The sequence below is a fragment of the Dama dama genome, chromosome 1, assembly GCF_033118175.1.
Source record: "Dama dama isolate Ldn47 chromosome 1, ASM3311817v1, whole genome shotgun sequence".
Lineage (NCBI taxonomy): Eukaryota > Metazoa > Chordata > Mammalia > Artiodactyla > Cervidae > Dama > Dama dama.
Genome location: NC_083681.1, coordinates 17005687 through 17017860, shown reverse-complemented (window position 1 = coordinate 17017860; position 12174 = coordinate 17005687). Strand labels below are relative to the sequence as shown.

General features: G+C 44.6%; 1 protein-coding gene across 5 annotated transcripts in view; it reads left to right on the top strand.

Annotated features, from left to right (window-relative positions):
- AMOTL1 (angiomotin like 1) overlaps nucleotides 1–12174 on the top strand; it is a 149761-nt gene that overhangs the window by 110188 nt on the left and 27399 nt on the right. For all 5 annotated transcript variants that reach the window (XM_061143935.1, XM_061143902.1, XM_061143907.1 and 2 more), the window contains exons 7-8: nucleotides 6629–6774; nucleotides 11661–11810. In XM_061143935.1, coding sequence (XP_060999918.1) covers nucleotides 6629–6774; nucleotides 11661–11810 — 296 coding nt within the window. The remainder of the gene's footprint in view (nucleotides 1–6628; nucleotides 6775–11660; nucleotides 11811–12174) is intronic.

Genomic DNA, 12174 nt, shown 5'->3' with positions numbered 1-12174 from the left:
CAAGGAGACCAAATGCTAACTGCTGACAAGAGCTGCCATTTATTGTACTGTTGGCAATGAAATTGGCACCCAGTAGAGATTCATTCATCCCCATGGAAAAGAAATGCAAAAAGGCAAAATGGTTGTCTGAGGAGGCCTTACAAATAGCTGTGAAAAGAAGAGGAGCAAAAAGCAAAGGAGAAAAGGAAAGATATTCCCATTTGAATGCAGAGTTCCAAAGAATAGCCAGGAGAGATAAGAAAGCCTTCCTCAGCAATCAATGCAAAGAAATAGAGGAGAACAACAGAATGGGAAAGACTAGAGATCTCTTCAAGAAAATTAGAGATATCAAGGGAACATTTCATGCAAAGATGGGTTCGATAAAGGACAGAAATGGTATGGACCTAACAGAAGCAGAAGATATTAAGAAGAGGTGGCAAGAATACACAGAAGAGCTGTACAAAAAAGATCCTCACGAGCCAGATAATCACAATGGTGTGATCAGTCACCTAGAGCCAGACATCCTGGAATGTGAAGTCAAGTGGGCCTTAGAAAGCATCACTACAAACAAAGCTAGTGGATGTGATGGAATTCCAGTTGAACTGTTTCAAATCCTGAAAGATGATGCTGTGAAAGTGCTGCACTCAATATGCCAGCAAATTGGGAAACTCAGCAGTGGCCACAGGACTGGAAAAGGTCAGTTTTCATTCCAATCCCTAAGAAAGGCAATCCCAAAAAATGCTCAAACTACCACACAATTGCACTCATCTCACACGCTAGGAAAGTAATGCTCAAAATTCTCCAAGCCAGGCTTCAGCAATACGTGAACCGAGAACTTCCAGATGTTCAAGCTGGTTTTAGAAAAGGCAGAGGAACCAGAGATCAAATTGCCACCATCTGCTGGATCATCGAAAAAGCAAGAGAGTTCCAGAAAAACATCTATTTCTGCTTTATTGACTACGCCAAAGCCTTCGACTGTGTGGATCATAATAAACTGTGGAAAATTCTGAAAGAGATGGGAATACCAGAGCACCTGACCTGCCTCTTGAGAAACCTGTATGCAGGTCAGGAAGCAACAGTTAGAACTGGACATGGAGCAACAGACTGGTTCCAAATAGGAAAAGGAGTACATCAAGGCTGTATATTGTCACCCTGGTTATTTAACTTATATGCAGAGTACATCATGAGAAACACTGGGCTGGAAGAAACACAAGCTGGAATCAAGATTGCCTGGAGAAATATCAATAACCTCAGATATGCAGATGACACCACCCTTATGGCAGAGAGTGAAGAGGAACTGAAAAGCCTCTTGATGAAAGTGAAAGAGGAGAGTGAAAAAGTTGGTTTAAAGCTTAACATTCAGAAAACTAAGATCATGGCATCTGGTCCCATCACCTTATAGGAAATAAATGGGGAGACAGTAGAAACAGTGTCAGACTTTATTTTGGGGGGCTCCAAAATCACTGCAGATGGTGACTGCAGCCATGAAATTAAAAGACGCTTACTCCTTGGAAGAAAAGTTATGATCAACCTAGATAGCATATTAAAAAGCAGAGACATTACTTTGTCAACAAAGGTCCGTCTGGTCAAGGCTATGATTTTTCCAGTGGTCATGTATGGATGTGAGAGTTGGACTGTGAAGAAAGCTGAGCACCGAAAAATTGATGCTTTTGAACTGTGGTGTTGGAGAAGACTCTTGAGAGTCCCTTGGACTGCAAGGAGATCCAACCAGTCCATCCTGAAGGAGATCAGTCCTGGGTGTTCATTGGAAGGACTGATGCTGAAGCTGAAACTCCAATACTTTGGCCACCTCATGTGAAGAGTTGACTCATTGGAAAAGACCCTGATGCTGGGAGGGATTGGGGGCAGGAGGAGAAGGGGAGGACAGAGGATGAGATGGCTGGATGGCATCACTGACTCGATGGGCTTGAGTTTGAGTAAACTCTGGGAGTTGGTGATGGACAGGGAGGCCTGGCGTGCTGCGATTCTTGGGGTCGCAAAGAGTCGGACACAACTGAGTGACTGAACTGAACTGAACTGAGAGATTCGTTCATTCATTTATTCATTCAACAACGTTTACTGAGCCCGGCAGTGGTCTAGGCTCACAGAGTCAGTAATGACCTAAAGAGATAAAGATCTATCTATTTCTGTCCTTTTAGTCTTTATCTGCATCATCTTAGTCAACAGACTCATCACAATAATTTCGGGATGTAGCTTTTATCTTTCCCGTTTGATAGATGAGGGTGCTGAGACTCAAAGAGGTTATACCTCGCCCAAGGCCTCAGAGCTGGAGAGTGGTGAACCTGGGATTTGAATCCAGTTCTTTCAGATGCTAAAGTCCGTTCCATATCCACAGTTTGATACTGCCAATCAAGGGAATAGCACAAGCTGCAATTGTATGTGTTGCGGGGGAGAGGAGGGGTATTCATTAATCCAGAAATCTAAGGAGTTGTCATAGTTGTCATTGTGACACAGCAGTGTTTGTGAGCATCGACTTGCAAACTGTAAGAAGCTCTAGTTGTGGCTTCTAGACTTTGCCTTTGATCAAACCTGATGTGTCTTTGCCCTCAACAAAGACAGAAACTGTTAAGCTTAGGTTGATAACAAGGCAGAAACTCTGAACTTAGGTGGTTCATCTCCAAGTCTGCCTGCTGAGAAACTAACCCCTGGGTGCCCTCCAGAGCCTGGACAAGGCCAGTGGGCACCATGCCTGTTCAGATGTTGTCCAACCCAGGGACCTAGTGCTCAAATGTCAGTAATTTTGCACAGAAGGCGTGAAATGCTCTGGTCTGCCCGGGGCTGTGGGTGGGGATGCCCGGAGCTTCTGGCCCATTTGTTTAGGCCTCCTGCATGCACTGGGAAGTAACATCTCATGGCCACTGAAAGGGAGAAGGGAGAAGGCAGTTGGTCATTGCAGTGGGATATGAGAGCCCAAAAGTAATGCTCTCTTCAGGGTCAGGATCTTGGTGGCCTCACTTTGTTTCCGAGACACGCCATTGTTTCTTGCCATCACAGCCAGTGCTGTCTTTACAAGTCTGTTCGTTCATTCTATCCATCCAAAACTGTTCCATTGCATGCTGATTCCCTTGACATAAGCTCACAGGGCAAGGGCAGTGCGGTCAGGCAGGAAGGACATCACAGCAGCCATCAGGAGACCGGCCTTTGTCCTGGCTCTGCCGCAGCTGGCGGGCACACTGGGCAAGTGCCTTCGCTCCGGGGCTTCCCTTTCCTCATGCGTTAAGCAAAGGGGGCGGAACTGGATGGGGACATTTCCTGTGATTTCTCCTGGCTTTAAAATTGTGAGTTGTTTACTGAGTATTAGCCGAAAGATCGATGCTCTTGAACTGTGGTGTTGGCGAAGACTTTTGAGAGTCCCTTTACAAGGAGATCAAACCAGTTAATCCTAAAGGAAATCAGTCCTGAATATTCATTGGAAGGACTGATGCTGAAGCTGAAACTCCAATACTTTGGCTACCTGATGCGAAGAGCTGACTCATTGGAAAAGACCCTGATGCTGGGAAAGATTGAAGGCAGGAGGAGAAGGGGACGACAGAGGATGAGATGGTTGGATGGCATCACCAATTCGATGGACATGAGTTTGAGTAGACTCCAGGAGTTGGTGATGGACAGGGAGGCCTGGCGTGTTGTAGTCCATGGGGTCTCAAAGAGTTGGGCACAACAGAGCAGATTAACAACAATAAACAGCCCTAAAATGTCTTTGCCCTATATTCAGAACCACATTTTCCCTTCTTCTTACGAGCAGCATTCCTTCTACTGCTTCAGTGCCTGTAAGAACAGTCCTTGATGTTTGATGACTCTGCTGAATGAATGAGTGGCTATCCAAGGAAATCATGAATGAATGAAACCACAAGCTTGTACAGCTTTCAGACTTTGGTTCTTAGTGTTTCAGTTTGGTTTGCTAGGAGGACTAGATGACCAGTATGGGGCATTTGAGTGGTGTGGGCACAGAGAAATCAATTTCTTTTTTTTTCCACTCTTTTTTATTTTTTAAATTATGAAAGTTGATAACACATTTACAGGAGACTTGGAAAATACAGAACAAGGTTACATATAGTTCCACTATGTATTACAATTATTTTTTAAGTAGATAAATTAAGATTTTTAGTTGGAGTTTCAGTGTCAAACTCTCCAAAAGTAATGAAAGTGAAAAGTGAAGTCGCTCAGTCATGTCTGACTCTTTGCGACCCCATGGACTGTAGCCTACCAGGCTCCTCCATCCATAGGATTTTCCAGGCAAGAGTACTGGAGTGGATTGCCATTTCCTTCTCCAGGGCATCTTCCCAACCCAGGGATTGAACCCGGGTCTCTCGCATTGCAGGCAGATGCTTTACCATCTAAGCCACAAGGGAAGCCCAATAGAATGAATATAGAGAGGTAGAATATAGTGGGCCTGAAAAGCACTATGAAACAATTCTACATAATTAAAATTTATATATTTTTCATACAACAGTAGGATACAAATTCTATTCAAGTTCCCATAGACTATAAATCAGGAGATACTGGAACATATCCAGGGACATAAAACAAGGTGCAAAAATTTGATGGTCTAAAGATATTGCACTCGTACAGAGTCTGTTCTCTTATCACTGTAGAATTATGTTAGAAATCAATATCAAAAGATATTTGAAAATGACCAACATAATTTCAGGTGCTGTGTGACATTTACCAAGAGAGATCTTTGACTTGGTCATTGAAAGCCTCAGTAAAGTTAAAAGAATGAAAAAGCACAGAGAGTGATTGCAGAGAAGAAATCATTTAAATGAGAAATTGATATCAAAGATACTTTTAAAAATCCCGTGTATGGAGAAGTCAATTTGTAACTATTGTTGTTGCTGTTAAATGCCCTATTTTCTACAAATATGGAAGAGTGTGCACAGAGTTTTGTCATCACCTTTTTTCAATAATGAAGATTCTCATCGCTAATATTCTCTTATTTAGTTTTAATGGCAGCATCCTATCTATTGTAGGGTTTACTGTACTTTATTTAACCAGTCCCTTAATTTTACACATTAAGTCCATTCAGGTTTCTCCATATTATAATCAACATATCTAAATATTCTAATTTACTTTGAAAATAAAATATACAGGCATGTCTCACTTTATTGCACTTTGTTTTGTTGCCTTTTTGGTTTTTTTTTTCCCAAATTAAAGGTTTGTAGTTACCTGCATTGAGCAAGTCTCTTGGTGCCATTTTTCCAAAAGTGTCTACTCCAGTCCGTATGATATGTTTTGGTGATTCTCACAATATCACAGACTTTTTCATTATTATCATACATGTCATGGTGACGTGATCAATGATCTTTGACAGTACTGTTTTGTTTTGGCCTTTTTAGCAATAAAGTATATTTTAATTACAGTATGAAGATTATATTTTAGTCATAGTGCTATTACTGCACGCTCGTGCTGTTTCTCAGCTGCTTCAGTTGTGTCTGACTCTTTGGGATCCTGTGGACTTTAGCCCGACAGGCTCTTCTGTCCATGGGGTTCTCCGGGCAAAAATACCAGATTGGGTTGCCCTGCCCTTCTCCAGGGGATCCTCCCAACCCAGGTATTGAACCCGCATCACCTGTGTCTCCTGCATTGCAGGAGGATTCTTTATCCACTGGGAAGCCCATTGCGTGCTTAGTAGACTACAGTATAATCTAAGATCTTCCGGACCCAGGGATCAAATCTGCGTCTCTCACATCTCCTGCATGGGCAGGCAGGCTCCTTACCAATAGTGCCATTTGGGGAGCCCATAACTTTTATATGCACTGGGAAACCAAAAAAATTTATGTGACTTGCTTTATTATGGTGGTCTGGAATAGAACCCACAGTATCTCCAAGGTATGTCTGCATTGCTTTGTAACAGGAGAGATGTTTTCAGTAGATAATACTGACCTCATAACACAATGGGCCCTGTCTGCTTCTCAAACGGTGGATGAGGCTACGGGAGGGCCAGGTGGAAGCGGCAAGTGGGAGGCACCCTTTGCTTGCCACCTGCAAAGAAATGGTGATCACCCTCAGTTACAGCGTCAGCGGAGGAGAGGAAGGCTGTTTGCACACATCCAGAGCACTTCATCTTTCCTCTCCTGAGCAGAACCAAGAGAAAAGGTGAGGCTGGGTTATGTGGAAGAGGACCCAGCCACAGACTGGAGGCCTGGGTTGAAGCTCCCCTCTGCTGCCTGGCCTCAGAGCGAAAACTGAACCTCCTGGACCAGGGTTTATTTTTCAGTGAATGGGAGTGTTAGTGTTATCATTAGTATTGCCTGCCTTTCCATCACTGGTTTAGAAGTTAGAAGTGGGAGAACTTGTGAGCCGAAAAGGAAATCATAGGCCCAAGGTTAATTTGAAGCCTTAAAGCAAATGTTGTGCAGAAGTGAACCCCTGAGAATATGGACTCACTAGATCTGTGTGTGCTATTTGTCTCTGGAGCTGTGACCTGGAATACATCTAGAGTTAACTGTGGTTTTTGAGAAAATCCTTGCCTTACACAGCACCCCTATGAACAAGAAGCAGAAGCAGTAATTCCACCCTCCACTTTGTGCATGTTTTTCAACTCCTAATCCTTGCCAGATGTAGACTGGCGGGGAGCCCAGACGGGGAGTGCTTTCTGATAGAGCTCGTTTTGTTTCTGTCTCCCTCCTAGACAAGGAATTCCTGAAGGAAAAGGAGAAGTTAGAGATGGAGTTGGCGGCTGTGCGGACCGCGAGTGAGGACCACCGGAGACACATCGAGATCCTAGACCAGGCTCTGAGCAACGCCCAGGCCAGGGTCATCAAGCTGGAAGAGGAGGTGAGCCCACGGGAGGATCGGGGGATACAGGGGGTGGTGCCCAGAGCCCCAAGGGCCTCCATGTCCGTTTCCTAACCCAGCAACTCTAACCAGAGCCAACTCCAGGGGAGCAATGTAGGCGACCTCTCAAATAAAAATGAGTGAAAACAGAGCTGATTCACCCCAGAGTCGGGCAAAAGATGAGAGGCAGTGGTGAATACCGTCAGCAAAGAGCCCAATCTCAGCGATAAACCCAGGCTGCCGCCCATTGCCTGGCAGGTGTCCAGGGGCTGGAAATAAATGGAAGGACTGGGAACCACTGGTGCTTGTGGAGAAAAGAGACTCAATTAAGAAAACAGTTCAAGTGTTGTGTCTTTGGGTTCTCTCGTGCATAAAAAAGGCTCAGTCTTCTGACTGGGTGGGGTAGGAGTGGTGTTCTGCAAACCTGTCTCCGGTTTTTAGAAGTTGGCTCAGTTAGCAATGACCACCACCCTTCCCGCCCCTCCAGTCCAGGAAATATTGATGCTGCTCAAGCATTATGGGCTTAGTGCTTTTTTGATGAAATCAAGCCTTTAGGTGAACTTTTGAGAAGTAGAAAGTAAAAGCGTTCATCTCTTAGTTGTGACTGACTCTTTGCAACCCCAAGGACTGTAGCCCACTAGGCTCCTCTGTCCACGGAATTCTACAGGCAAGGATACTGGAGTGGATACTGGAGTGCCATGCCCTCCTCCAGGGGGATCTTCCCGATCCAGGGATCGAACCCCAGCCTCTCACCTTGCAGGCAGATTCTTTACCATCTGAGCCACCAGGGAAGAACTTTTCCTTTAAGCCTGACCAGGGAAGGAGAATGGCTACTCCTGAGGCCCCAGTTCCAGGATCCAGGCTGTAGATAGCGCAGCACAGAGGAGTCGGCTGCACAAGCCCCTGTGTGGTGGGGCTGAGCTGAACAGACTGCTGTGGAGAGCAGGAACTGGAAGTCAGAGAGACACATGACTGAAATACCCTCCACCAGAACACAGCTGGTGCTTGACACACAGCATGCAGTATTGTTACTAATCTAAGTGCTTTTATTCTTGTTGAAAATGAAAAACTGTTCCTTCCAAAAACATCTCCTGGTGCCAAGTGACTCCAGTGTCTCAGCAAACTTCAACTTCAAGCCTGAAGCAGTTAAAGGCAAAGATTGTTAAGTCAGTAGTAGTTGTTTTTCAGTTGCTCAGTCATGTCATGTCAGACTCTTTGCAACTCCGTGCACTGCAACACACCAGGCTCCTCTGTCCTCCACCATCTCCCAGAGTTTGCTCAAATTCCTGTCCACTGAGTTGGTGATGCTGTCTAACCATCTCATCCTCTGCTGCCCCCTTCTCCTCCTGCCCTTAATCTTTCCTAGCATCAGTCTTTCCCAGCGCATTGGCTCTTCCCATTAGGTGGCCAAAGTATTGGAGCTTCAGCATCAGTCCTTCCAGTGAATAGTCAGGGTTGATTTCCTTTAGGATTGACTAGTTTGATCTCCTTGTAGTCCAGGAGATTCTTAAGAGTCTTCTGCAGCATCACAATTCAAAAGCATCACTTCTTTGTCCTTCTTTATGGTCCAACTCTCACATCTACATAACTACTGGAAAAACCATAGCTTTGACTATGTAGACCTTTGTTGGCAAAGTGATGTCTCTGCTTTTTAATACACTGTCTAGGTTTGTCATAGTTTTCCTTCCAAGGAGCGAGCATCTTTTAATTTCATGGCTGCAGTCAGCAGTGATTTTGGAGCCCAAGAAAATAAAATCTGTCACTGCTTCCACTTTTTCCCATTTTATTTAAGTCAATAGGGTTTTGTCCATTAGACCTATCCTGTTAAACCCCACAAGTATTATGTACAGTTTTTTCCTAGCAACTTATACTTAATTCCCCCCCCCCCCCCCGCCCCATTTTTTGGCCACACCATGTGTCATGTGGGATCTTAGTTCCCTAACCAGGGATCAAACGCATGCCCCCTGCAGTGGAGGTGTGGCATCTTAACCACTGGACTACCAGGGATGTCCCCATGTATAGTTTTAATGCTAGCATGAGTATCTCAGGCAACAGCCCCAAAGCTTTCCCTGTCACCACCAAGCGGCTCATTGAATAGGAAAACATTTGCTACAGAAAGTGACCTTAACCCCTGAAGGACAGGAGGTCTGCTTTGAGCAGTGGAGGCTGGGACGCATTATCAGTATAACTAAGATCATTTCTCAAGGGCCCATCTCCATGTGTGGAGTGAAGAAAAATGATTATTTTTTAACCTTTTTCTGTTAATATTTCTATTAGAGCCAAAGTTGTGAACTCCTTGAAGACAGGTTCTTTATAATCGCCACTATGGATCTTCCCTTGTCATTATATTTATACAAGATCTTTGCTTGACTGATTGTACATAACTTCTCCAAAATGACTCATGTGTCTGGCTTCCAGTATCCCTCCTTGTTCTTATTAAAGAAGTGTGTTCAATACAGTATACTAATGCATATATATGGAATTTAGAAAGATGGTAATGATAATCCTATATGCAAGACAGAAAAAGAGACACAGATGTATAGAAGAGACTTTTGGACTCTATGGGAGAAGGCAAGGGTGGGATGATCTGAAAGAATAGCATCGAAACATGTATATCATCAAGTGTGAAACAGATCGCCAGCCCAGGCTGGATGCATGAGACAAGTGCTCGGGGCTGGTGCACTGGGAAGACCCAGAGGGATGGGATGGGGAGGGAGGTGGGAGCGGGGTTCAGGATGGGGAACACATGTCAATCCATGGCTGATTCATGTCAGTGTATGGCAAAAACCACTACAATATTGTAAAGTAATTAGCCTCCAACTAATAAAAATAAATGAAAAAAAAAAGAAAAATAAAAAAATGTTTTGTGTCACATTGAAAGATTATACTGTGAGGAAGCACATGCTTTTAGAAATTATCAAATGTATTAATAATTTGCCAATCTACAGAAGGTTGGTATGGAACAGTTAAAAAAAAAAAAAAAAGAAAGAAGGGTGTTAACTCAGTTCAGATGGCTCACACTGAGGGCTTACTGTAACTTTCCACAATGCTTGAGTGCTTGGACATTAAAGGCAGACCACGTGAGTTAGAATCCTGATCCCAGGACGGGTAACTCAGCTGTGTGACCTTGAGTGAATCACTAACCTATTCAGTCCTCAGTTTTCTTATCTGTTAAATCGAGATAGTAAGAGTTTACCTTCTACTGTCACTGGGCGGATTAAATGAGATACTGCATATAAAGCCCAAGGCTTGGCATGCTGTGCTTGCAAAATGTTGGGTGATTAATTACTGTTATGACTAATCACCCTCATCATTACATACTCCTTGCTGGGCTTAGGATTATTACAAGGGTGAATGAGAGAGAACCATGTCTTCAGGAATCCTGCAGTTAGTTAGAGTTAATATTAATTCATTCATTGAACAAATATTTACTGAACTGGATGGCAGGTACTGTCCCAAGCCTTGGGGACATACTGCGCACTCTGCCCCAGGGAGACAGATCTTGTGGTACTTATATTAGTATTTTAGGGGCTACACACTCAGAACAGTATACAATCCAGGACATGGTAAGTGGTATATGAACAGTACTCACAAGATATTCTATCAGATGAGGGTTTTCTGCAGTCAGTAGGTCGTCAAGCAACCAAAGTCACAGTGAATGAAAAGCCAGAGGAAAACTGAGCCCAAGAGCAGGTGTGGAAAAGGCTGTTGCTGTCTGCACTCCCTGCAAAAGGTCAGAAGCCTCTCCTTTCTTTATCACAGTGGCTTTGGCTAGGACACAGGCATTGGTCCCGGCAGGACTGCCTGCTGAAGTCAGACACCGACCTTCACAGGGAGCAAGTACTTTAATCAATGCCAGTGCAATCGGGTTGAACTCAGGATCTGAACCACCTGCCAAGTGTCTGTACACCGAGGTGCAGAGTGACAGGAAATAGCATCTGGTGTCTTCTCACCCAGGACCAGATCAGATAAATGCCTCAGTCTGATTTTTGGCCCCAACCAATCCCCAGCAAGTTAGAAATGTGCCTGGAATTTATGAACACGGACCAGACACCTAATTGGGAGAAAACAAACTCTGAGGGTAAGAATTTGAAGCTGTTGATTGATGGTTCTAAATCCATACCTGACATGACATTTACATAAATCATTTTTACCTTAATCTGCCTCTCCTCAGTTATTGTATGGTTTGCATGTTCATTAGGCCCTTCCTTCTCTCCAGGGCTGTCAGCTGTTCATCCGTAAAGGGCTCGGAAATCTTTAGGAGAAAGTTACTTCCAAATATCTATAATAAGAAATGTTTATACACAAATGGATACACATGCATATATACATACAGACACAATCTCTGTTACAGTAGTAATTGATACTTATAGAAAATCTGAAAAATACAGAAGAGTAAAGAAGATGAGAAATTATTATTCTGCTATACAGGTAAACACAATTAATGCTTTCATTTCCTTTTTTCATACATTGATGATAGACATAGTTGTGATGATGTTGTATATAACTTTTGATTCTAGATTTTTCAGGTAACATTATCGAATAATCATTTACTCATGACACTTAAAAATTCTTTGTTAACCTCATTTCCAATGCCGGTACAAGCTGTAATTACTAAGCAATAACCAAGGATTGAGCTCAGAGCTGTATAAATGACCGAAAGCCAGTGCCCTCTTGGGGTCTTCAGTTCAGAGCATCCCAGCCGTTTTAGGTGTAACTGCTGGCCTTGGCCTAAATCTTTTCTGTTTCAGCATGGCTTAGGTATAGGAGTGGGGAAAGGAAAGCATCTCCAGGTACTTTGACCTTCTCTCCTCCCCCTGCCCTCACCTCCACCCCAGCTTCGAGAATCACTGTCTAAATCCCGTGCTTCTTTTTACTCTGCTCAGCTCCGAGAGAAGCAGGCATATGTGGAGAAAGTCGAGAAGCTGCAGCAGGCCCTGACCCAGCTGCAGTCGGCGTGTGAGAAGCGCGAGCAGATGGAACGGCGGCTGCGTACCTGGCTGGAGAGGGAGCTGGACGCCCTGCGGACCCAGCAGGTGAGGGGCGGGGCGGGGCGGCGCATGCGTGGAGCGGCGCCTGCTGCCGGCGGGCTGCGCTCTGCGCTGGGAGCTCAGGGCTAGTGAGAGCGTCTGTTCTCGGCCGTCCAGTCCCTTGGAGGGACAGAGGTCCTTAGAGAAAGCAAGCGGTCACCCCTGGGGGCTGGGCATAGGGGGATGCAAGTATAGACGGCTTCACAGAAGACAACTTTGAGTAGGACTCGGAGAGATGAGCTTGTTGGCCATTCTGCGGGAAGCATCAGGGATAGAGGAATTAAGTGCCTAGAGAAGAGAGGTGTGAGACACGCGGTGAGTCCAGCACAGCAGGGGGAGCCTGCCCAAGGAGCTGGCTGGTCAGGAGGCA